The 22,903-nt window shown below is 35.7% G+C and overlaps 1 protein-coding gene across 2 annotated transcripts in view; it reads left to right on the top strand.

The window, feature by feature from the left end:
- Positions 1 to 22,903, top strand: part of LOC149085823 (ubiquitin-protein ligase E3B) — a 103,923-nt gene that overhangs the window by 46,498 nt on the left and 34,522 nt on the right. For both annotated transcript variants that reach the window (XM_089232260.1, XM_089232261.1), the window contains exons 13-17: positions 132 to 244; positions 5,917 to 6,089; positions 14,947 to 15,108; positions 21,489 to 21,660; positions 21,943 to 22,061. In XM_089232260.1, the coding sequence (XP_089088386.1) occupies positions 132 to 244; positions 5,917 to 6,089; positions 14,947 to 15,108; positions 21,489 to 21,660; positions 21,943 to 22,061 (739 nt within the window). The remainder of the gene's footprint in view (positions 1 to 131; positions 245 to 5,916; positions 6,090 to 14,946; positions 15,109 to 21,488; positions 21,661 to 21,942; positions 22,062 to 22,903) is intronic.

Here is a 22,903-nt window from a genome sequence, read left to right as displayed (position 1 = left end):
CATGTGGTTTACATCAGTATGTAATTTGTATGCTCAGTATTTTCTGTCAGATAAAGTATCATGCCTTTTCTGTCTTTTCAGAAAATATATTTTCTCAACTCATTCTTTCTTTTTGTAATGTTTTTCAACAGAATGTAATCACAAGATTACTGGAGTACTGTCAGAAGTATGTTGGTGATAAACAGTCTAATCTGACTCATTGGCATCCAGTTTTAGGATGGTTTGCTCAGCAGCTTGACCATAGGTAAATATGTACTTTGACAAACAAAAGCTGAACCCAAGGACAAAACCAGGAGGCAGCAGGCAGTTCTAGTGCCTTAGGCGCTGAACCGGGGGGGGGGGGGAGGGCCACCAAATTTGTCCTTTAGCTGCTGCTCCTACATTGCACTGGAGCTCTAAAATGTGTGGTTTTCCTGGATGACAAAGTATCTCGTTTTCGGCCCTGGCTGAGCATGTCCATAAATTTTTCCTACTCTTCACCTACTGATACCAACGTAGCCCACCTTCTTTAAGAACAATAATCTTATATCTCCTATGGAGACAGAGCCATGGCTACAGCTTTAGTGGTATTGCTGCAAGTAAAGTTTTGGGTATTTTTCATTGAAAAAAATTTACAAAAAAAAAATTGGGTGATGAAATTGTCATAGTGACGGACTCGCATCGCGAAGTTCTAACTGCAACAAATTATTAAGCACTCATTGCATCCCGGATTCCATTTTTATCTTCCCCAAAATAATTTCGTCAGACAGATGACAATAATGATATGACGACTATTTCATTTACTTAAGTTTTTTATTTCAGCTTTAATCTTTATATTTTACAACAAAACATTTTAAGCCTGCACAACATGCGTCAATAAATTTTCTTTAGAGTTTTAGCATTAATATATCACAGATTCAAAACGTTCTCACCCAATCGGTCCATTGATTACACCCTTCAGGATGTCACTGTCACAAGAATGAACAAGTCACTTCTTGATTGATCTATCCGATCCCCAGGTGAAAGGAAAGCTCCATAGGAACAGCATCACGCATCCGAAGAGACGACGAACCCGACGAGTATCCCATCATAATCGAGAGCAGACATCTCAAAGAGACTTCAACACAGGCAGAGCGATTTTTGACTAGAAGATGAAGAGTTCGATCAACGGATCGAGTAACGTTGAGACACCCAGCTAAATTATTAACTCATGGCTTCCGGAACGAGGTGGGATGTAACCCGGCATGTATAAGAAAAAACTCCCCATCTCACATTATTACCAGAATATCCACATTATATTCGTATCAAGATTCGGTGGCGCTAGAACACTTTGACAAATAAATTTGCATATTCACATTAACTTAAAATAATATTGTAGAACTATGGTATTCAGCATCTGGCAGCACAAAAGATCTGTTGAGAGCATGCAAGATGGCAATGAGTTCTGCTTGAAAAACAGAATTATTATCATTCAGTCTGATGCTCCAAGTGTAGAGGATCTTGTTGATCTGAGCAACGACGAATGCTGCCGCTGTACCAGTGTCCATTTTGGATCCATCCGAAACCTGTTGATTAACAACTCTCACCTTCATGTTGCCTGGATAAAATCTCATCAGAACAACTTTGGAAATGATGCTGCCAACGCTGCAGCTAAGGATGCGACTAAGCACCCATTTCTAACAGACTTTCCATTATCGAAATCCTTCGCCAAAAAATATTAAAGGATTGGCTTAGGAACAGATGGCAAAGGGAATGGAATAATTCAGACACTCGAGCAGAGGTTCAAAAGGTAGTTCCACAAGTTCAGACTATGAATAAAGTCTGGTCACGTCAGAAGACAATTTTTCTTTCAGAACACGGCCCTTTGCCAACTTATTTAAAACGCTTCGGACTCTCCAATAACAAATTCTGTAACTGTGGCGGTAAAGGGGACCTACTGCACTATTTCACGCAGTGCCCGTATACCAGTGATGCTCATTTTCCACAAGTAAATCCATCTTACATAAACATATGGAAGAAACAAATCATTAGGTCGCAAGTCCTCACTAAAAAGATGGAAAACCTTATAAATTCCATGGAGACCGATATGCATATATGACACTCCAAGACTAGGCCTTCTGCTAGCCTACCTCCAGACTCGGACACATCCACAACTTCAATCCTATCACATTAATTGCCGCCTATTACTCAAAGCTAATCCCTGCTACGGAATAGACTAACAATGTGATCAGAATTCGATAATCTCTATATTATAGAATACGCTCTTGTAGCGTATTGCATCTCTGATGACTAGCCATATGTGATTGGGTTATTTGATGTACACATTTTTGTTTGTATTTCTGTCTCTGAAATGTTTAGAAATTGTGGAATGTGTATGAGATACACATATGTACAGTTTTATTTGCTTGCTATTTCACTGTGCTTGTATGTATAACTGTTTCTAGAATGGGTTTTTTTTTTTTTTTTTGAAACCGAGCACAACTCAGATCTATCGCCATAGGCAATTTACTACCTAGTGAGTTGTGCCGGAAGTGTAAGTATGTGTACCTAATAGTCTGAGTGCGTATCTAGTGTTGTGTATGATTTTTCAGTGCTGCCATCTATATCTCAGAAGTGAAGTGAGTGATGTGTAGTGACTGAATATTTGTACTGTTCGTAGGACTGTTGCTCTCTGTGGCGAGACCTTTTAACGGGAAGATCGGCTCGCATTTGCGCATTTGCAAAGTTGGGAACCACAGAAAACCAACGTCAGCCGACCACCACTGTGGCGACGGTGGGGCTCGAACCCGGGTCCCCGCGATTCGAGTCCGTCACTATGACCACTCGACCACCACAGCGGCAACTAGAATGTTTGGAAATTGTGGAATGTTTATAGGACGAGCATATGTATTTGTCATTTCGCATATTAACCATACTGAAAATATGCTTCCTGGTGATGGCTTTTCGGTTAGAAGTCCCGTAGGATATGGACCGAGCCATCACACTGTTAGTTAGTTAGCACAAAAGATCGTAAACATGGCAGTCGATAAGTGGCACATGATCTCGCCGATCGATCCCAGAATCAATGTAAAGGTAATAAAAATATAAAAATGACTTGAAGAGGACCATTTCCAGTGGGGCCTAAATGGTAATGTTACAGAACCCCACCGTCATCGCAGTGGTGGTCGGCTGAAGTTGGTTTTCTGTGGTTCCCAACTTCAAGGTGCAAATGCAAGCCGATCTCCCCATTAAAAAGTCTCACCACAGAGAGCAACAGGCCTACAACGGTAAAATCTTCAAACATTACACTTCACTCATAGTTCGAAAAATATTTGGTAGATGACAGCACTATAACAAGCATTACACAGAAACAAGCTTCACGTTAGGTTCACAACACAGACACGCACATTCCAACATGTACCAGTGGCTTCTCACTGATCATTCACCCTTCATTCAACAGAGCAGTTTTCTCTTCACTTCTAAGTCAACTTTACAGGCACATGACATGACTATCATATGAATCATGAGTGTAAACAGTTCATTCAAATTGTGATGAGGTACCAATCCACCCAGCTGTGTTGGTGCATTGACAACGCTTAGTATTGTGGCTCTGTCTCGTATGCGTTTTTTGAACCAATAGAAGGACTATTATTTTCCTCCTTCTATGAACCATTAATGTTGGAAACATAGCTTAACACAGTCGAATCTCATTATAACAAACTCCAAGAGACTGGAGATAGCTGAAAGTTTGTTACATTTAAATTTTGTTATAAAGGAATTCCAGGTTTTTACATTGTTCCTATGTAATATTATCTAGAGGATTAGAAAAGTTTTCATTAAAGTGAGATTTTTTCATTATAATGGTATTTGTTAAAACAGGATTCAACTGTATGTGTAAATCTTGTCAGATAATGATAAAATTTCCATATAAAACAGATTTTTCATGAGGAAAAAACACAGGTTTTCTCACTGTGAAAAATAGCTTGATTGATTTAAAAGAATGGCATTGTGTTGTTTTCTTTACAATCAGTGGTAAATAATGCCCTGTTTTATTAATGGATTTTTGCATATCAGCTACAAATGACGTATATGACATATACAGTGTGGTAAATTAACAGAAAGAATATTCCTGTGACTCATAATCATTTCTATGTTATACTCTGGTATGTCATCAAAATGGCTGAAAAACATCCCTTGGATGGCTGCAGTAATTAGTTCACTGCAATTTCATCTAGACTTCAGATGACAGCAGATCATTATATAGACAAGATTTTTGGAAGACTGGTTATATCTGGAGATGATGATGATTTTAGGAAGAATATTCATCTCTACCTGGATGTAGACAACAATCAATTAGCAGCTCTTAAATGACATCAGGGCCATCAGATGGCAACATATATGCAGAGAAAGATGTCCTCTCCACATGATAATATAAAATTTTTGGATATACATGCAACAAGAAGGAAATATTCTTCTGTTTCCATATCTTAGGGTATATATAGAGCACTCATCTGGCAAATGAGAGACCAGAGTCCAAAAGTCCCCGTGGAGGCAGAGATGAATTTTCTTTCTAAAGTCATCATCTCCAGATATAACCAGTCTTCCGAAAATCTTGTATTAATAAGTGAAAAGGGGACATCTTTCTCTTAATTATATAAAGTAATGTATCACTGTAAGAAGTTTTAGCATGCAAACAATATTTGATGTAAATATGTCTTTCAAATCATCTGGGGATAATTAATGCAACACCAGAAAATATTTTAACAAAATGTTTCAAATACTCATATCTCAGGAAGTATGCAATGTAAATCAAAGCCAATGATATCATCTGATAGATATTGTGGAGACCAATGTAATGATACCTCACTAGTTTTAATTCCTCTTCTGTTCTGGGCACCAGGCTCACTTCCTGTATTAGTAATGGAATTGTTTTAAGCTATATCTCAAAAAGCTTGCATCACAATTGAAACTAATATGTTCATTATTAGTTTGTTCAGATAATCAAAAAGACATATTCAATGATATCACACTGGCATATGTGCCAGAACCTGGGGGTTGAGGCTATTTGAGCCCCCCCCCCCCCCCAGATAATTCACGAATATACAATGCACTATTCCCCATCCTAAGTATAGGTTTGAGTCCCCGTATATACAGAATGAATGGCAATTTTCATCCCCCTCTTAATATTTTCTTCATGACAGTGCCCTGCCCACTGGCATTGATATCTGTGCCAGTCTGGGCACCATGCTTGCTACCCTTTTTTATAATTAAATTGTTTTGCACTATATGTCGGGATGTGCAAGAAGAACACACAGATATACTTGGGGCAAATCACAGAAGACTTTATTTGTATATGAAGACTACTTCTTCAGGTTTAGTTACCTGACTAAATGTGTTGCATTAGACTAAATGTGTGTCGTATTGCACTTTATCAAGGTCTAATAGACATATTCATGTTTAAACTTGTTGCTGTGTCATGACCCATCCTCTGCCATTTTTTTTTTATCTTTCTTTTTACATCTTGTTAATGTTGCTATTCACAAGTGACTGACATGACAAATGAGGTTGACAATGACAATAATTTTAACAGTGCCATATAAAATAACCATTTTTGATAAGTTATCAATAATACTGCCTATTGTAGAATTTATTTAAATTTGCCTGGTTTTGTTGCACATTCATTTTTTGCACTCTGATGGGCCTATAACTCAAATCTCAAACTTGATTTCTTGATTTACGATCCTTTTTGTACCTTCTGTACTGGAAACTGTTTTTAATTTCTCATTTTTCTCATTGATACCCTTTATCATCATTACCCATCATCACTGATAAGCTTTATTTCTTTTCTCCCTCTCTCTGATGCATTGATAAAGATATAACTTCTACTGACAAACTATATATTACCTGTGTGTTTTTTTTCAAGTTTTGATCAGCTTAAATTTTTTTCTCAAATTTTAGTTTACACGAGTCACTAAATCATGTAAAAAAACAGCTACAGCTCCTGTGGAGTGCTTCAATGATCAAAGCAATGTTTGTGCATCTGGTCGATTCTGTATCATCTCCTTCTGGAACACTTCAGACTGATTCATCATCAAGAAATTCCATCCAGCCATCACCATCAAAAGCATCAAGTAAAATCAGTTCCCATTCCATATATATGAATTCTCATTCTGTAATATGTTGCACAGTTAAATGAGTCTAAAACAGGCTCTGTATAAGGCAGAAACCTGTCTTGAACAGGATCAAAAGATAGTCCCTTGGATTATTAATGTTTGGATGTGCATTTTGAAATGAAGACCTGTTCAAAAATAGAATACTGTTTGTCTCTTGACGCTCTGTTTTGTACAGGTTCCACTGTATAATTTATTTGAAAACCAAAGAAAGTAGCATAAAAGAAAGTTAAATGAATCTTTTTTTTTATCGTCAAAAATAAAAATAAAAATGGTGTGTATGTTGATCACAAGTTGCTACAATAAAATTTCTGATGCAATTTGTATTTTGCATTGTGTTTGGCTGTTTTGATTTGATCATCTGATCGGTCCACCTGAATTTAGCTTCACAATTGGCCTCTGTTTAGTTTGTGCAGACGTTTCTTGACGGAATTGTTGGTACTGATTTTAAACTAATTGAAATTCTTCGTTTTTCCACATTTATTTAGTTTCATCATGAAAGTTAACTGGTGCATTACTTTTGTTTTCATCTTTCACAACATTGCTGAGGAATGCCAAAATGTTTTGAGTTCTAAGATTTTTTCTGTGAAAATTTATCTTGAACATTGATTTTAATTTCATTTATCTGTCTACATATATAAAATTGATTGTGTGTTCTCTATACCAATCTACAATTTTAGATTGATCATTGCCAAATTTTGCATATTTACCAAAAAACAGGGCCCGACTTGAACGATAGACCACTTTACAAGTTTGCCAGAGCAGGGCAAATGCCTGAAATTGGCAAAAAACCTTAAGTAACAATGGTTTGTAGGCCTCAAAAAATTGACTTTTAGAATGTTTACTTTGATTACTGTGGTTCCCTAACAATGCATTTTAGACATGTATGCCTTTACAATGGTGTGTTACTACTTTAATGCTGCCAGTATATGGGGGAAAACCCCTGGCAGTGCCAGGTATTATAGCTAGCGTGGCCCAACCCCTTGGGGTAATGGGCTTACACCCCTAATGGGACAGAGCTTGGGGCATGTCTGGTCTACAGGTATTATACCTAGTCTATATGTATAAAATTGATTTTTTGTGTGTGTGTGTTCTCTATACAAATCTACAAGTTTAGACCAATCTCTGTAAGATGTTTCACATATATGAAACAGTACTGGGTTTGCACGATAGGCTACTTTAAAAGTTCGTCGGAGCTGGGCGAATGACTGAAATGAGTAAAAAATCACCAGGCAACAATTTCTCATGGGCTTCAAAAATGACTTGGAGTTTTTACTTTCCTTATCCTGTTTTCCTAAAAATGTGTTGCGGACACATTTATTCTTTTGCAATGGTTTATCACTTCTTCAATGTTTCCAGTATATAGAGGAAGCCCGGCTGGCAGCGCCAGGTATTTTTGCGAGTTTATTAATATAGGGAAAGTACTGTGTTTCCCTGGGGAATAAGACCGGTTTTATGTTAATTTTAGCTGCAAAAGATGCATTAGGGATTATTTTCGGTTTATGTTCTATTTTTCTGATTTACAAAAATCTACATTTATCTGCAAATATCCATATTTTTGCTTGAATTTCTTATGACTCCATTAACCGAGAACCATTAGCCTAAAGGCCCGTTTACACGAGGCAAGCGCTTTAGTTGGTAACTTAATTTCAACTTACCGATTCTTCTTGAAACTGTCCACACGATAAGTGGTAAGTAAACGCTCATTGGATAATTTTTACGGACGTGAGCGCAGTTAGCGCATGCGCGCTTCAGTCTACTCAAATACACGGAGAGAGACAGACGCACAACGCGCGGGAGAATAATAGTAATAATTTTTTATTTATCTGGCATTCAGAGAGGTGCTTTTTTTAAAGCTCATAGCTTTCGTAACGATGGATGAAGATGATCAGGTAGAACTTATGATTACTGTGATCAGAGCCACATTATATGATATTTTTTTTAAAGAATATAAATTTATTCATTTTCACTTACTCAAGGGGGGTATAGTTATATGATACACATTGAGGACGATGTATATTCTGACTCCAATTGAAGAAACGGTTGATAATATTTAAGTTAATTTAATTTTAAAAAACTATTTACATAGGTTAACAATATTAATTCCACATAATAAAAAAGGAGAAACTATATCACTTGCGCGAGAGCAACACACTGAGCAAGAAGTAGGTCACGCAAGGGAAACAGTTTGCTTGTCCCCTTTTTTCGCCTCTGCCACCCATGCAAGGGGGCGAGAGATGACACCACAGGGGAAAAAAGAACACACAACATATTATAAACTTAAGTAAGTCATCGAGAAGAAATATAAGATTTCTCTATTTCTCCTCTAAGTTGTAAATACCGATTATATGATATTTTAATCGATGTTAAAGAGGAGATAATTATGAATTATGTAAGCCGAAAATACAGGAGAAGATTCTTGGCATTCGTAGGAAATTCTAAGGGTTAAAAATTAAATAATAAAAATTCATTAAACAAAAATTATTTCCAAATTTTCGAAATCATTATTTTTTAATTTGATCTATAGAGATGATATCTTTATGTTAAATATTTGATCATGTATTTTTACAACAGATGGCAGCAAATTCGTTCTGGACGAGAGAAATATTCGAAACCCCCCTCTCCAGTTTTTAATATATAAATCCTCCCCACCAGATAAAAAAAATTGAAGATTCAAAAATATATAACTCCTGACATCACGTCGACAGAATATTCCATAGCTTTTCCCAACATCGAATAATTTTTAGCTTGTTTGAACAAGGTAATTTCCATTTCTATAGTTCAACAAACATTCATGGTGAAGATATTTTTCAATAAACTTGAAGATTGTGTCCTCTGGCCACCTCACCATCCAATATTTCGGCGGAATTCTAGCGAAACTTCAGGAGATGACGGAGTATGAACAGGTTCACACTTGAGATCAAAATAAACCCCTCCGTGAGAGAGCAAAAAGACCCCTCCAGAGCGGCAGGTCACGCCCACTGGCGCATGCGCATAGGTCTACTTAACCGGAAAAAATAGAACCGTTCTTATCTCACTTACCAACTAAATCACTTCTGCACTTGCGCACTTGCCAACTAAAGCCGTGTAAACGGCCCTTATCGTCTGCATACATTGTATCGTACTTGGCAACTAAAAATTAAGTTACCAACTAAACCGCTTGCCTCGTGTAAACGGGCCTTTAATCTTGTATGTCCAGCAAGAGAGCTCTCCTGACAAAGAGCATTTCTTGTCTATGGGGCTTTTTCCTAGTGCATTGGCAATACAGCTGTTACTTATTTGATCTTTTTGTAGGCTTCATGCATAGAGATGGCCCTGCTTTCAATAACTTGATTAATATGTCTACAATATTACAAATCTTGAGAGAGACAGCCTTTACATTTTGCTGCTGTGGTGGTCGGCTGAAGGTGGTTTCCTGTGGTTCCCAACTTCAAGGCTTAAATGCAAACCGATCTCCCCATTGAAAAGTCTCACCACAGAGAGCAACAGGCCTACAACCCCAAAAGTAGAATATGCCAAAATGTTCGACGTACATCGCAGAACAACCAGAGGTCTTGCAGAACAATCTGGAAGAATTTTAAGAATAGTGTAGAAAAACGCTATTATGTATATGCAAAATTTTACCTCAGAACATTTTCAGTCAGCTGAGGGCTCGTAGCAGAACATCACAAAACATTCTGCTTTGGGGCCTACAACAATACAATTATTCAATCATTACACTTCACTCTTAGTTAGAAACGACTGGTGGCAGATAACAGCACTACACATAACAAGCATATAATAACTCAAATAATAATAACTCAAGTAATTCCATGTTTTATTTTGAAACCACTGATGCAATAATAAAGGATGTAATCAAAGAAATAAAAGAAAACAAATCAAGTGGATATGATAAAATTACCTGTTAATTGACGGTAATTGGACCTGTACTTTTCCTCATATTGTTTACATAAACGAATTTTGTAAACTAGAACTAAATGGAAACTTAATATCTTTTGCAGATGATACAGTACTGTATGTAGAAGAGACGGAAATGGAAAATTTATTAAAAAAGTAGAAGAAGAGAGAGACCTTTTCAAAATAAATAGTTGGCTAAGTAAAAACAAATTGCAAATAAATATTCAAAAAACTAAATACATTTGCTCAAAGACAAAAAACATAAATACATTTGCTCAAAGACAAAAAACATAAATAAATTTGATATATAATATACATATAAAAATTCATAACCATTCCCCTAGTCATAGCATATCATACTGTGACTGCCAAGAAATAAACAGAATTTTCGACTACAATTATCTGGGCATAATAATACAGAACAACCTAAAATGGAATTTGCATTGTGGAAAAATAACTAAAAGAATTCGAACTTTTGCAGCAGTATTATATAGACTTAAAAATGCAATAGATGAAAAATTTTTTAAAGATATATTTTATGCATGGATATACTCAATTGTAGCATATGGAATCTGTTCTTGGGGAGGTGCATATTATACTAACATAAATAAATTAGATAATATGCATAATAAAATCAGACTCACAATAAAAACTAATCCCACTAACCAAAACAAAACTGAGTGCCATGCATTATCCATAAGACAAAACTATATATACAGAATAATAAAATTTGTTATAGCAAATGAAGAATGGTTAATAAAGAATCGAAACAGATCATCAAGTAGATTAAGTATGGAATATCAAGTGCCAAAAACAAATAAAGCTCTATTCAAAAAAAGTTTTAGTTACACTGCTCCAAAGATTCTAAATAAATACCAAACTGCTAATCATACTAATAAAAGATTGAATTATAATATTTTTGATTTTGCGAAGAGCATTGTATTTGAAACACTAATACAATAGAAATATTTACATTGAAAAATATTTTTTTCTAACTTTTACAATACATGTGTTTAATTTTTGTGCATAGAGATATCTATAATAAATATCAATACTTTCAACAGTTTGCATGAACACTAATCAAAATTCGAAGAAATAATACTATGAACACAAGATATAATTATTGTTTTTATTTGAAATTTTTTTCGACATATTTTTGTGACATTATAAAAATCCAATCATTGTGCATGCACACGAACATAAATTATTACTGTTTATTGTTTATGATAATAGAACAATAATGAAGGTTGCTTGGAAAATAGAAGTATAGTATTACAAATTATTCGACCTCCTGGTACGACAAGTAGTCCCTTGAGGGTCACAGAGTGGATGTATATGTATGTCCATTTTTGTTTATTTTTTATGTATTTTTGTTTATTTTTTATGTATTTTTGTTGATTTATTATGTATTTTTGTTGATTTATTATGTATTTTTGTTGATTTATTATGTATTTTTGTCTTATCATCTGTCTTTCTTTTGTATTTTATAACGTGTTCTTTTTTGTGAAATTAAAAAGAAAAAAAAAAGCATTACGCAGACATGAACTTCATGTCAGATTTCACTACACACACATTTCAACATGTACCAATTCGTTAGCGGTTCCGCAGAGGAATATGGATGAGGTACATGTATGGTTTAGTAGCAGTCTTTACACTTCACTTATAGTTAGAAGAATTGATGGCAGCACTACACATAACACTACCCAGAAACAATCTTCATGTTAGTTTCACAACATGCCTATTGCTACATGGACCAGTTCATTAGAAATTCCATAGAGAAATGTGTATGAGGTGCATGTAGACATAACATAACATAATTTATTTGTCCCCAGTCAATTTCAATAATACTATACAAATTAGAGTTTACAATTAAATTACGTATTTTACAATATTTGACAGAAAATGCAAAGAGAAAGAAAAAATGTTTGAATGGACATGGTAGAAAATAGTTAATTCATAATATGGTGAAGAAAGCTGGGACAGGGAAGAGAGCAATAGCTAAAAGCTAGTAAAATGCTCTCGACCCTATGACATCTTTGCTCTTGCGATACACGTAAATCTTCTTATTTCTTTTGACCTGAAAGAAAGATGAAAAGAACGAAGTATATTGGCCAAATAGGTGCAAATATATTTATTTATTAAATTAAAAAAATTAATTATGGCAACCCAAAGCTGATATAAGAGAATTTCATTCTACTTCCAAGCAATAAGTTAATTTAGAGAAAAAAAGTGAAAAATATAGCATGCGTATTACATAAAAAGGTACGAAATGCCTTGCTATAGAAAATATGTATATATAGGAGTTTAATGATTTGCTGACTTCAAGTATATGGTTAGACCATGAAAGATGCTCATCAATTAAAACTCCAAGGTATTTAACCGAATCGACAAAGTTTAACTCATCCTGTTTAAATTTTATTGGCAATGGCACAGTATCCAACAGCTTTTGCCAAGGTCTGAAAAGTATGCAAACTGATTTAGAAGTATTGAGTTGTAGTTTATTCACTGATAGCCAGGTGCTTAATATGTTCATATCATAGTTGATTTCATCTATGATTTGAGGATTTTGATTTCCTGAATGTAAAAGGGCTGTGTCATCTGCATACATAAATACACTGCTGGCCACCCAAATTGCAACACCAAGAAAGACAAGAGATATCGCAACAATATTTATTTTGTAGATAACATGTTGACCAAGCATCAAATGATTAAATTTATAGACTTCTGTGAAGTGTGGTTCCTGCCAAAATCAGTAGCCAGAGTAGCCGCCATTGTTGGAGATCACCGCTGCCACACGCCTCGGCATGGATTCAAAGAGACTTTGGATGTGTTCTTGGGGTACAACAGACCAAGCAGCTTCCACGCGTTGCCAAAGTTGATCTGGTGTGGCAGCTGGGGATGTAATCTGGGTCGATCGTTGAGCAACCATGGACCACATGCTTTCTATCGGCGAAAGATCCGGAGAACGAGCTGGCCAGGGAAGCAATTCAATCTGGCGATTGACGAAGAACCTTTGGACAATGCGTGCCACGTGTGGTCGCGCATTATCCTGTTGAAATATGGCTGTGGGAAAGCCCTGAAGGTAAGGAAGGATAACTGGCTCCAACACCTAGGAGATGTAGCGCTGGCTTTTTAAAGTACCGGCAATGCGTACTAGAGGAGTGCGAGAGTGATATCCAATACCGCCCCATACCATAATACCCGGTGCAGGACCAGTGTGGCGGTGCATAACGCAGCTGTTCAGCATCCTCTCTCCACGGTGTCTCCAGACTCGAATCCGACCATCGTGGTGTTGCAGACAGAAGCGTGACTCGTCAGTAAAGACAATTTCATTCCATTGTGCCGTCCACATCCTTCTTTCATCGCACCATTGGCGGCGGAGACGTCTGTGGTTCTGCGTCAAGGGTAGACGAAGCAATGGACGTCTTGCGGACAGACCACTCTGCTGTAAACGGCGTCGAATGGTACGCGCAGACACTGGATGATGTGGTACAGACTGAATGTGCTGTGCTATGGTTCGTGATGAGGCTGAGCGATCCGTCACTGCCATACGCACAATACACCTGTCATCACGTGAAGTGGTGCATTGAGGTGGATGCGATCGAACACGTCGGTCCGTCGTACCCTCCTGCATCCAACGATCACATATCCGCATTACAGTTACATTACATACAATCTCGGTAGGCCACTATCCTTCCTCTGTCGAACTCGGATACTTGATCAAAAGATGATCGCTGTTTTCTACGAGGCATAATTAATCGTTTTTTTGAAAAACCACAAGAAAAACACAATTGCCGTACTTCAAATCGTCGAAATCTCCAAGCCTTAAATAGCGCTTTGAAGTGGCGCCATAGGCGCGCGTGATGTGTGTCTGCGCTGAAATTCTAATCATTTGCATATCTCACCTCCGCTAATGCATGTTGTAAATTTCATATTATTTGCATGCTTCTTTCAGAGTGTTGCATTTACGGTGGCCAGCAGTGTAGTTTGCAATATTTTATAGATGTCATTGACATAGATCAGAAATAAAAGTGGTCCGAGGCAAGAACCCTGAGGCACCCCGCAAGTGACGTTGTTGACACTAAAGTTGTACGCTCCGATATTTACAAAATGTTTCCTGTTTGAGAGGTAACTCTTAAACAACTTTAATGCTACACCATGAATTCCATAGAGAGCGAGTTTTTTTAGTAAAATTTCGTGGTTTATGAAATCAAATGCTTTCTTAAAGTCTAAGAATATTCTGTACGTGAAATTACCATCATCTATAGCGCATCGCACTGTGTCAATGAACCATATAAGTGCAGTTTTAGTTGACATATTTTTGCGAAATCCAAATTGTTTTTCATATATAGAGCAATTGTTTTCTAGAAAATTCGAAATTCTATTGTACATCGCTTTTTCAATGATTTTACTCAATGTTGGCTCAATGTTGGTAGAGGAGTAATATAGTCATTCTTGTGTGAGTCCTTACTCTGGAGACATTTACCTCTTGTCTAAGGCACCTATTTGAGTATTTACAATTATAATTTTATTTATATTATTTATTTTAAGTATAAATTTAATAAACAGATGGTAGCACCAAGTAATAAAATTTATGTTATCGATATTATTTTATAATTCGATGAATCCATCGAATGTAGCAATGCATGTAAAAATGTGTCCGTCAGGCTGACAATTTTAACTACAACTAAACTACACATGTATCTCATCCAAATTCCTCTGCGGAACTTCTAACAAATTGGTACATGTGGGCTAGGACTAATCAAGAAAATTTAAGACTGGAATTGGAATAGGGTGGAAAAATTTTAAGTCAGCAGATGGCAAAATCGTAAATCTTCCTCTGATCTAGATTGTGTTTATAGTGGAGGTATTACATTATTGATATAAACTGAAAAATCATATTTTTTCTTTGTTATTTTAGACATTTTCAGAAAAGCTTTAGAAAAAGCCTCATCTAGCAGAAATGTGAACATTCGTTACAAGAAACTTGGAAGTCCAGAGACCACCTTAGTTGCACTTACGTGTAATCTTTATGAAACTGCACTTGCCACGTTAACACAAATGAAACTTGATATACTAACAGGTATCGATGCTTATTCACAAATGTGCCTAGTGAATACAATGATGCCTCAACTAATGAATGCCTTTTCATTCAGAATTTTTGATTAATGATTTTTTTAGAGATATTTCTACCTTGGCTAACGAACATTTTAGTTGACATGGATACACATGACACAGCCATGTTGTGAGCTGAGTTTTTATGTCAATTATCATTAGAATTATTGTTAATCGGTCTTGATTAGTTTAGTGCCTTGGAAGCTCTTCCAACACGTACTTGCACCTTTCAGAAATTTTTATGAATGGTTGAGCTGAGAAAAAGTGCTTAAAAAGGGGGTATACATAGAATTGGATTTTCTCAGTGCACACATGCTTTCAATGCAAAGCTCTTTGCAACAAACTGACCGGTCTGGACATTCTAGAAACTTATCTTTTCCATATGCATGTATGAAGACAGAGAAATGAACTGATCACACTACATAAGGGACATCACACTACAGGGACACCTATAAACTTGACTGGGTTACGCATGTAGGATAAAATAAAAAGATCTTCAGTTGTTCAGCTTCCTGTAAATTTTCATTAATCTCTAATTGTGAAGCTGTTCATTCCAGCATTTGGCCAGTTTTTGTCTTATTTATTGTGCTTCTTGGTGTTCGATAAAACCTATCCTTAAAATTTTAGGCAGAACCTGGAAGTTAATTAATTGAATTAGAGTCATAGTTCACACGCACTAAAAACCTCTCGGAAATCATATTTTGGCCAACAACTGCTATTCTGCCAGGTCCCTCTTCATCACAAACCCATAGCTCCACGAGGGTGGGGATGACACAGTGATTCTCATTGGTTTTTTGTCTTTTCACTCTATAAATTCACTACGAAAGGGTCCCGCCAAATATCTTATCTTAGGAACCCTATGGCAGAATGTGGTAGTGGGGGCATGCACAAGCCTTCAGGCAAAGTGATTTTTTTCGGAAGCTCCCTACCTGCGGATTTACATACTCACGGTCAAAAATTTGACCGAATTCCCTTCCTTCAACTGGGTCTCCCGAGCCACGCCGGTAGGACCCATGTATTAAGATGCTGCTGAATTCTAAAACGAATTACCTTCATTAGCCAAGGTGCTACTGTAGTCTATTGAAATTAATGACTTTTTAATTTTGCTGGTAAAGATTGGTCAGAACTGTAGAAATCTTTTTCACTATTATGTGAATTATATTTTAGTTATTATATTTTCACTATTATTCACTATATTTTTCACTATTATAATCTTTTTCACTTAACTTGCTAATGTTGTTCCGATATTTAAGAAGGGTAGTAGAGAAGCTGTGTCCAATTATCGTTCAGTGAGTTTGAACAGCTCCCTCTCAAAAATTTTGGAAATTATCATCAAAAAGCAGTTTGTGAAGTTGATACACAAGAATAATGTATTGTCGGATAATCAGCATGGGTTCAGGAAGGGGAAGTCATGTGTAACTAACTTCCTTTGCTTCTATGATCACGTGACTAAGGCTTTGGGTAAGAGCAAAAATGTAGATGTTGTTTACCTTGATTTCCAGAAGGGATTTGATCGGGTCCAACATGGTAAACTCTTGAAGTGTATACACGAGATTGGAATTAGGGGCAACTTGCTGGCTGAATTGGATTGAATCGTGGTTAAGAGATAGGTCGCAACGAGTTATGGTGAACGGGGAATTCTCTGGTTGGACACGCATCACAAGTGGAGTTCCTCAAGGAAGTATCCTTGGCCCCATACCTTTTTCACTTTTTATCGATAAACTCGATCAGGGTATTGATGAGATCACTAGCAAATTCGCAGATGATGTGAAGCTGATGGGGATAATCGGGAATCAAAGCGATAGGGAGTTGCTGCAGACCAACTTAAACCGGATTGCAACATGGGCAAAAGAATGGAGCAAGACGTTTAGCGTTGATAAGTGCATGGTCGCTCATTTTGGTTCGAGCAACCCACGGTTCTCTTACGAGTTGAATGGTGTCACTATCCCGGATGCAACTAGGGTCACCGATTTGGGAATTCTCATTGACGAGCGGCTTAAGTTTTCTGAACATTGTTCAGCGGTGATCAAAAAGCGAATATAATGCTTGGTTTCATTTTCTAAAAGGTCTCTTCACGTTCTCCTAAAGTCATTCTTCCGCTTTTTGGAGGCTTAGTTTGTCCTGGACTGGAGTATGCTGTAAGGTTTTGGAGACCATACCTACAGAGGGACATAGACTTGGCTGAACGGATGCAGAGAAGAGCTACGCATGTCCTTATTGGCACACAGGGCTTGAGTCATGAAGAGAGACTTCATTTTTTGAATATGTTTACATTGGATCAACGCAGGTGTCGAGGAGATATGATCGAAGTGTTCAAAATTTTCAATGGGATGAATAGGATGGACCATGAACTGTTAGTACACCACCAATCAACTGCTTTTACAAGGGGACACCAGTATCGATTGGTGAGGGACAATGAAAGGTTATGGTGTCACAGGGAATTTTTCTCTAATAGGGTTGTTAATAAATAGAATAGCTTACCCCCGGAGGTAGTAAATTGTAACACAATTGACACGTTTAAAAAGAAATGCGATAAACATGTTGGGGTAAATCGAGAAGCTATCCATACTACTTAGAATAAGACAACCATAAGTATTCTTTATGAACATTGTATAATATTTTGTCACGTGTATATATTGTTTATAATTTTTATTAATTGCATTTTTAATTGGGTTGCTGTATTTTTGAAATATATGACATCCATATTTTTATGGGCATCTTTTTCTCATCCACCTCGTTGGGCATTTCACCTGTTGTGGCGTAGTATTTGTATATGTAAGGTGAATACCAAATAAAATTTTCCTCCTTTCTATTAAAAACATAAGTCTAGATAATTCTAGGTTCCAGATAATCAAAGGTCAGGGTTGGTAAAAAAACCAAAAAACCGGGTTTTTTGGTTTAAACCGGTTTTTTTGTTTTAAATAGTATTGACATTAAAAACAATGAAATTTCTGAAAAATCATTCAAACTTCTAATAATTAACTAAAATAAAATGGTTATTAATGTAATTAACACTATTCCCCTGCTAATTAATCAATAAATATTTCTTACATTTTAACAAAAACCAACTTTTGCAATTTAATTATTTTTTGCTTAACTCAATGGATTACTGTGTGTTTGAAAATTCTTTCAATGTTATTATTAATCATATAGTATATAAAGGTTTTTCTCCAGTTACTTTCAGTATACTTAATTATGAAGCTATTTTGCAAAAAGCAATAAAAATTAGGTGAATATAATGTATTTAATGAAGCATAAATAATGCAGATTAATTAGCAATTATTTACGATATACAGGGTGATTATAACTAAGGTTCTGATTTCAAAACACTGTAAAAAAAAAAACGATTGTCAAAATGACTTGAAAATTGACATGAATATTCCTGAAAAAATGCAATTTTATTTGGTAAAGGGGGAAAAAATACTTAAAAATGTAAAATTAATGACATCATCCAACATGTGGGAAATTTGCTCGCAGAATGGAAACGATAGCCAGTCATGGCAGAATGATACCTTAATTATAGCATTTCACGATTTCATAATTCATGGAAACATCACAAAAAACGAAGTAATTAAACAAATAACTACAACTTAATAAATGTTAAATATGTTGTCCAACCTGAGGTTGAAAGCACAAAAATTGTTGTTCAACAACAGAATCGGAGTATGCCATGGTCATGATGTGGATGTGCTTGCAATTCAGCTTTATTAAACCAAATGTCTTCCCCCCCACATATAGAAAATGTGCTGGAGATTGCGTTTCACCAAGGTTTGCAATCTGACCACTGTTTATAACATTTTGAGCTACACTCACAGCCAGATGTTGCAAGGGTTAAGGTGCATCCTGTCAAAATGGGTCTGCAGCAGCTGCTTTGCTGGTATTGCAATGTGCATCTTGATAGAAGTTCTATCCACACACTGATGCTGTGGAAGAGCTGAAATGATGTGGTTGCACAAAATACATTTTACTACTGTTAGTAAATGTACGTAAGTAAAAGTTAATCATATGTTAGTAAAAGTTACGTACAGCATCATCTACTTCCACTTTTTTTCCTTTTGCGAAAGAAACTTCCATTGCTTCATGAGTATCCATGCAAATTTTCAAGTCATTCTGATCAGTACTTATTGTATAGTTTTGGAATCAAAACTTAAATTATAATCACCCTGTGTATAGCTGATTATTTTTCATAAATCTGTTACTACTATACAGTAGAACCCAGGGGCGTAGCCAGAAATTTCGTTCGGGGGGGGGACCACTTTCATTTCGGGGGGGACCAAAGTGACAGAACAATAGATTTGGCCATCTTTTTCCCTTTTTTCGGTCATTTTCTCACATTTCGGGGGGGGGGGACCAGACCCCCAAGTCCCCCCCCCCCCCCCGGCTATACGCCCTTGGTAGAACCTTGATTAACTGGGCTTAACAGTGTGAAAGCATAGAAAAAACAACTATTGAATATTAAGACTGGGAGATATACAGTAGGAAATGTGCTACTTCTTATGGGAAAGAAAATGAAAATGTGTGTGAGGTAATGTAACTACTAGTACACTGGTCTTTGTCCTTTAAGGACAGCTGGTGTCTTTATTGGATTATAGGACCACCTGCCGCTAGCATGATGGTGTCACTACTGTAGCTGCTTCTTTGTGAAGGGAAAAAGAAACCCTGGGAGATAATACACCACTACATTTAGATGTGTGATGCAATCCTTATTCATGAATTCGCTAAAGATATATAGAGCATCAGAATGTAGCCAAAGGTTAGAAAATGTTGCAAGAATGAGAAATTTTGGCTTTTGTATATAACTTTAAATAACTAAGATACTTCATATAAAATATATATATATATATATATATATATATATATATATATATATATATATATATATATATATATATATATATATATATATATATATATATATATATATATATATATATATATATATATATATATATATATATATATATATATATATATATATATATATATATATATATATATATATATATATATATATATATATATATATATATATATTCTGGCCACTTTTATGAGACTTTTTGAAAAAACCACTTATAAAATCTTATGTCATTTAAAGATACACCATCAGAATGTACCCCAAGGATATAAAATGTGGTAAAAATGAAACATTTTGGCTAATAATGAACCAATATGATATTTTTCAAGGGAAAAAATTATATTTAGGCAACTTTTATTTGATGTTTTGGAAAAAAACAAACTGGTTTTTTTAAAAAAACCACTTGGTTAAAACCAAGGTTTAAACCATGGTTTAAGCCAACGTGGTTTAAACCAAACAATCCTGTCAAAGGTGCTGGAATTATTCGAAATTTCCTCTCAAAACACTTTAGTTCTCAGCCACCTCGTTGGGCATTTTGCCTGTTGTGGCGTTGTATTTGTATTTTGTTTGATTCTTACAATGAATGCAATTAATTTCTAAGGGGTTTTCATCCCTAGGCTGGGATCTTCAGTGGACCCCCCCCCCCACATGCCAGAATTTCCTGCAGCCGCTTCTATAATAAATTTGTAATGTAGAAAAAATAGCATTCATATCTGGCCTTTGTCAGGCTCTCTTATAAAGAGGCCATTGCTCCTCATAAACTAAGCTTGGTTCTCAAAGTGTGCATTACGGCTCCAAGGGGCAAAGCAAAGAGGTGGCGTAGTGCAGGGGTGTTCAACCGCTGACACCCTGTGGGCCACATTTTCAATTTCAGCCATGCCCGCAGGTCACTAGGCTTTGCTACACATATGTTATCAACGAGCTTGGGGAGTGGGCACAAGTATCCCTTGCCATGCTTTGAAGACCCCACCCCCAGCATAGTGATTTTGTGTCTGTTCAATCTTTCAAGTGATTCTTTTCTAGACTTTTCTAAGGAGACATGAGTGGGAAAAGTTTGCGACCCACTGAACTAATCCATTGAATTAAGAGCAAAATGGGTGAGAGTAAAGAGGAAATACAAATACATGAGGCTGAGGCCCAACCCCCTAAAAATCTCTTTTTATTGGGTTTCTTTTTTTCTTTTTTTTTTTGGATGATCTGAGTTTTGAGTAATCGGAGGAGTTCTCAGTTCTGTTTACCTCAGATTAATGAGGCTTTACTGTACATGAACATTAATTGACACTTAACTGATAGAAATGCTTATTTCTTCCCTTACACATTAATTTGTGATCTGTGAAAAGAGTTTTTCTCGATATTTCTTAAAATAAGAGGATTTCATTTTTGCAAGCATAAGTTCTAATAAAGTTCTGTTCTATGATACAGAAAACACAGTAAGCATTTTTGTGCTTTTGGATCAGTTCATGAATTCATTTTATATCAAACTTGTTTTCAAGGTCTCTGCTACCAAGACATGGTTCTACCCAATCTGTGGAAGTTCATCTGTAGCCTTGGTCCTGGAAACGGACTGAAAGCGTTTTTGGATCATATCACCATCAACACAAAGACGTGCAGTCCCGAATTCCAAATTCTCATTTTATTCTGTGATTGTGCAACGCATTTAATAACGTATGTGTTTTGGTTATTTCATTTGATTTTCTTAAAACATTTTCAAAATATTTTAACTAATTATTTTATTTCACTGCTTGGCAGTCAGGTGGTTAGTGTGCTATCCTTTGGCTGTGCAGGGCTGGGTTTGAATCCTGGTTCGATGTGGATGTCTACTAACACTAGCAAATTCCCTGGATCTCTTGGGAATATGTAGCGATCACATTGTTATTTTAGTTTCGTTTTTAAGTTTTATGTTTTCATTACTTGTTCTAATTTTTTCCTTTTTTATTCCAATTTTAGAATTTTAGATGACATTGAAATGTACGAGCAACAGAAACCATTCAGCATCGAAGAGCTAGTTTCTATTTCTTTCTTCTTGAATAGTTTGATGTTTAAATTGATCTGGAACAACCTTATTGGTATTACTTTTTTTTTGCTTAGTTATCTCTTCATATTTTGCAAAAAGTTTAATCTTTTTTATATGTTTAATGTCATATAACATTATGTAACAAAAAAAGTCGTTTACTTTGTTCCTGGGTAGAAGCTGTTACTTCCTTCTATGTTTGCTTAGCCGAATAATTATGATAATAATGATTATTCTCCCTCAAACTTGCTTATTTCCCTCAAAGCTTTTGTGGTAAAGAGATCGATATTTGCTTCATCTTCATTGAAATGCCTTTTAGATTATTTTGTTTCAATATTAGTAAATGCATAGAACTCCATTCGTGAAATTGAATTTCGTTCTTGCATCAGTTGAGGATCTCTACAAGGTTTCTGCATTGAATTTCCTATTATCAAAGCGATTATCTGATCAATTGAACAATTAGAATTCTCAATGCCATTGTTCAATTTAGCTTTTCTGTGTCCTTGTTTATGAGGAGAAATTTTGATGTGTTACCTTTGGTTTAATGCTTGAAGTAAGAGAAAGAAAAACTGACGCTTTCTCAAGAGTTTTTTTTGACATTATAGCAAAAAATTTCTAATTTTCAACTCACTATAGCTAAACATTTTTGTGTATTTAACATTAGTTTTCTTTTTTTTACAATCACCCGCAAATTACTTGTTACAGTGAGATTCTCATTACATATACAAATATAAAGATAAAGACCACAACAAACAAAATGTTCAATGATTTTGCTAAAAAAAGATGTCCATAAAAAAATATGGATGTGAAATGTATCAAAACTATATCACAAACACAGCAACCCAATAAGAGTAATAAAAAACTAATAATTATTATAAAATACAACACACTGTCCAT

This window comes from Pholcus phalangioides, unplaced genomic scaffold (assembly GCF_987345545.1).
Source record: "Pholcus phalangioides strain wild (caught in Gottingen) unplaced genomic scaffold, Ppha-v1.0 ptg000005l_1, whole genome shotgun sequence".
In the NCBI taxonomy this organism is placed as follows: domain Eukaryota; kingdom Metazoa; phylum Arthropoda; class Arachnida; order Araneae; family Pholcidae; genus Pholcus; species Pholcus phalangioides.
Note: the sequence above shows the minus strand (reverse complement) of the source record. Positions and strands in the feature narration are given on the sequence as shown.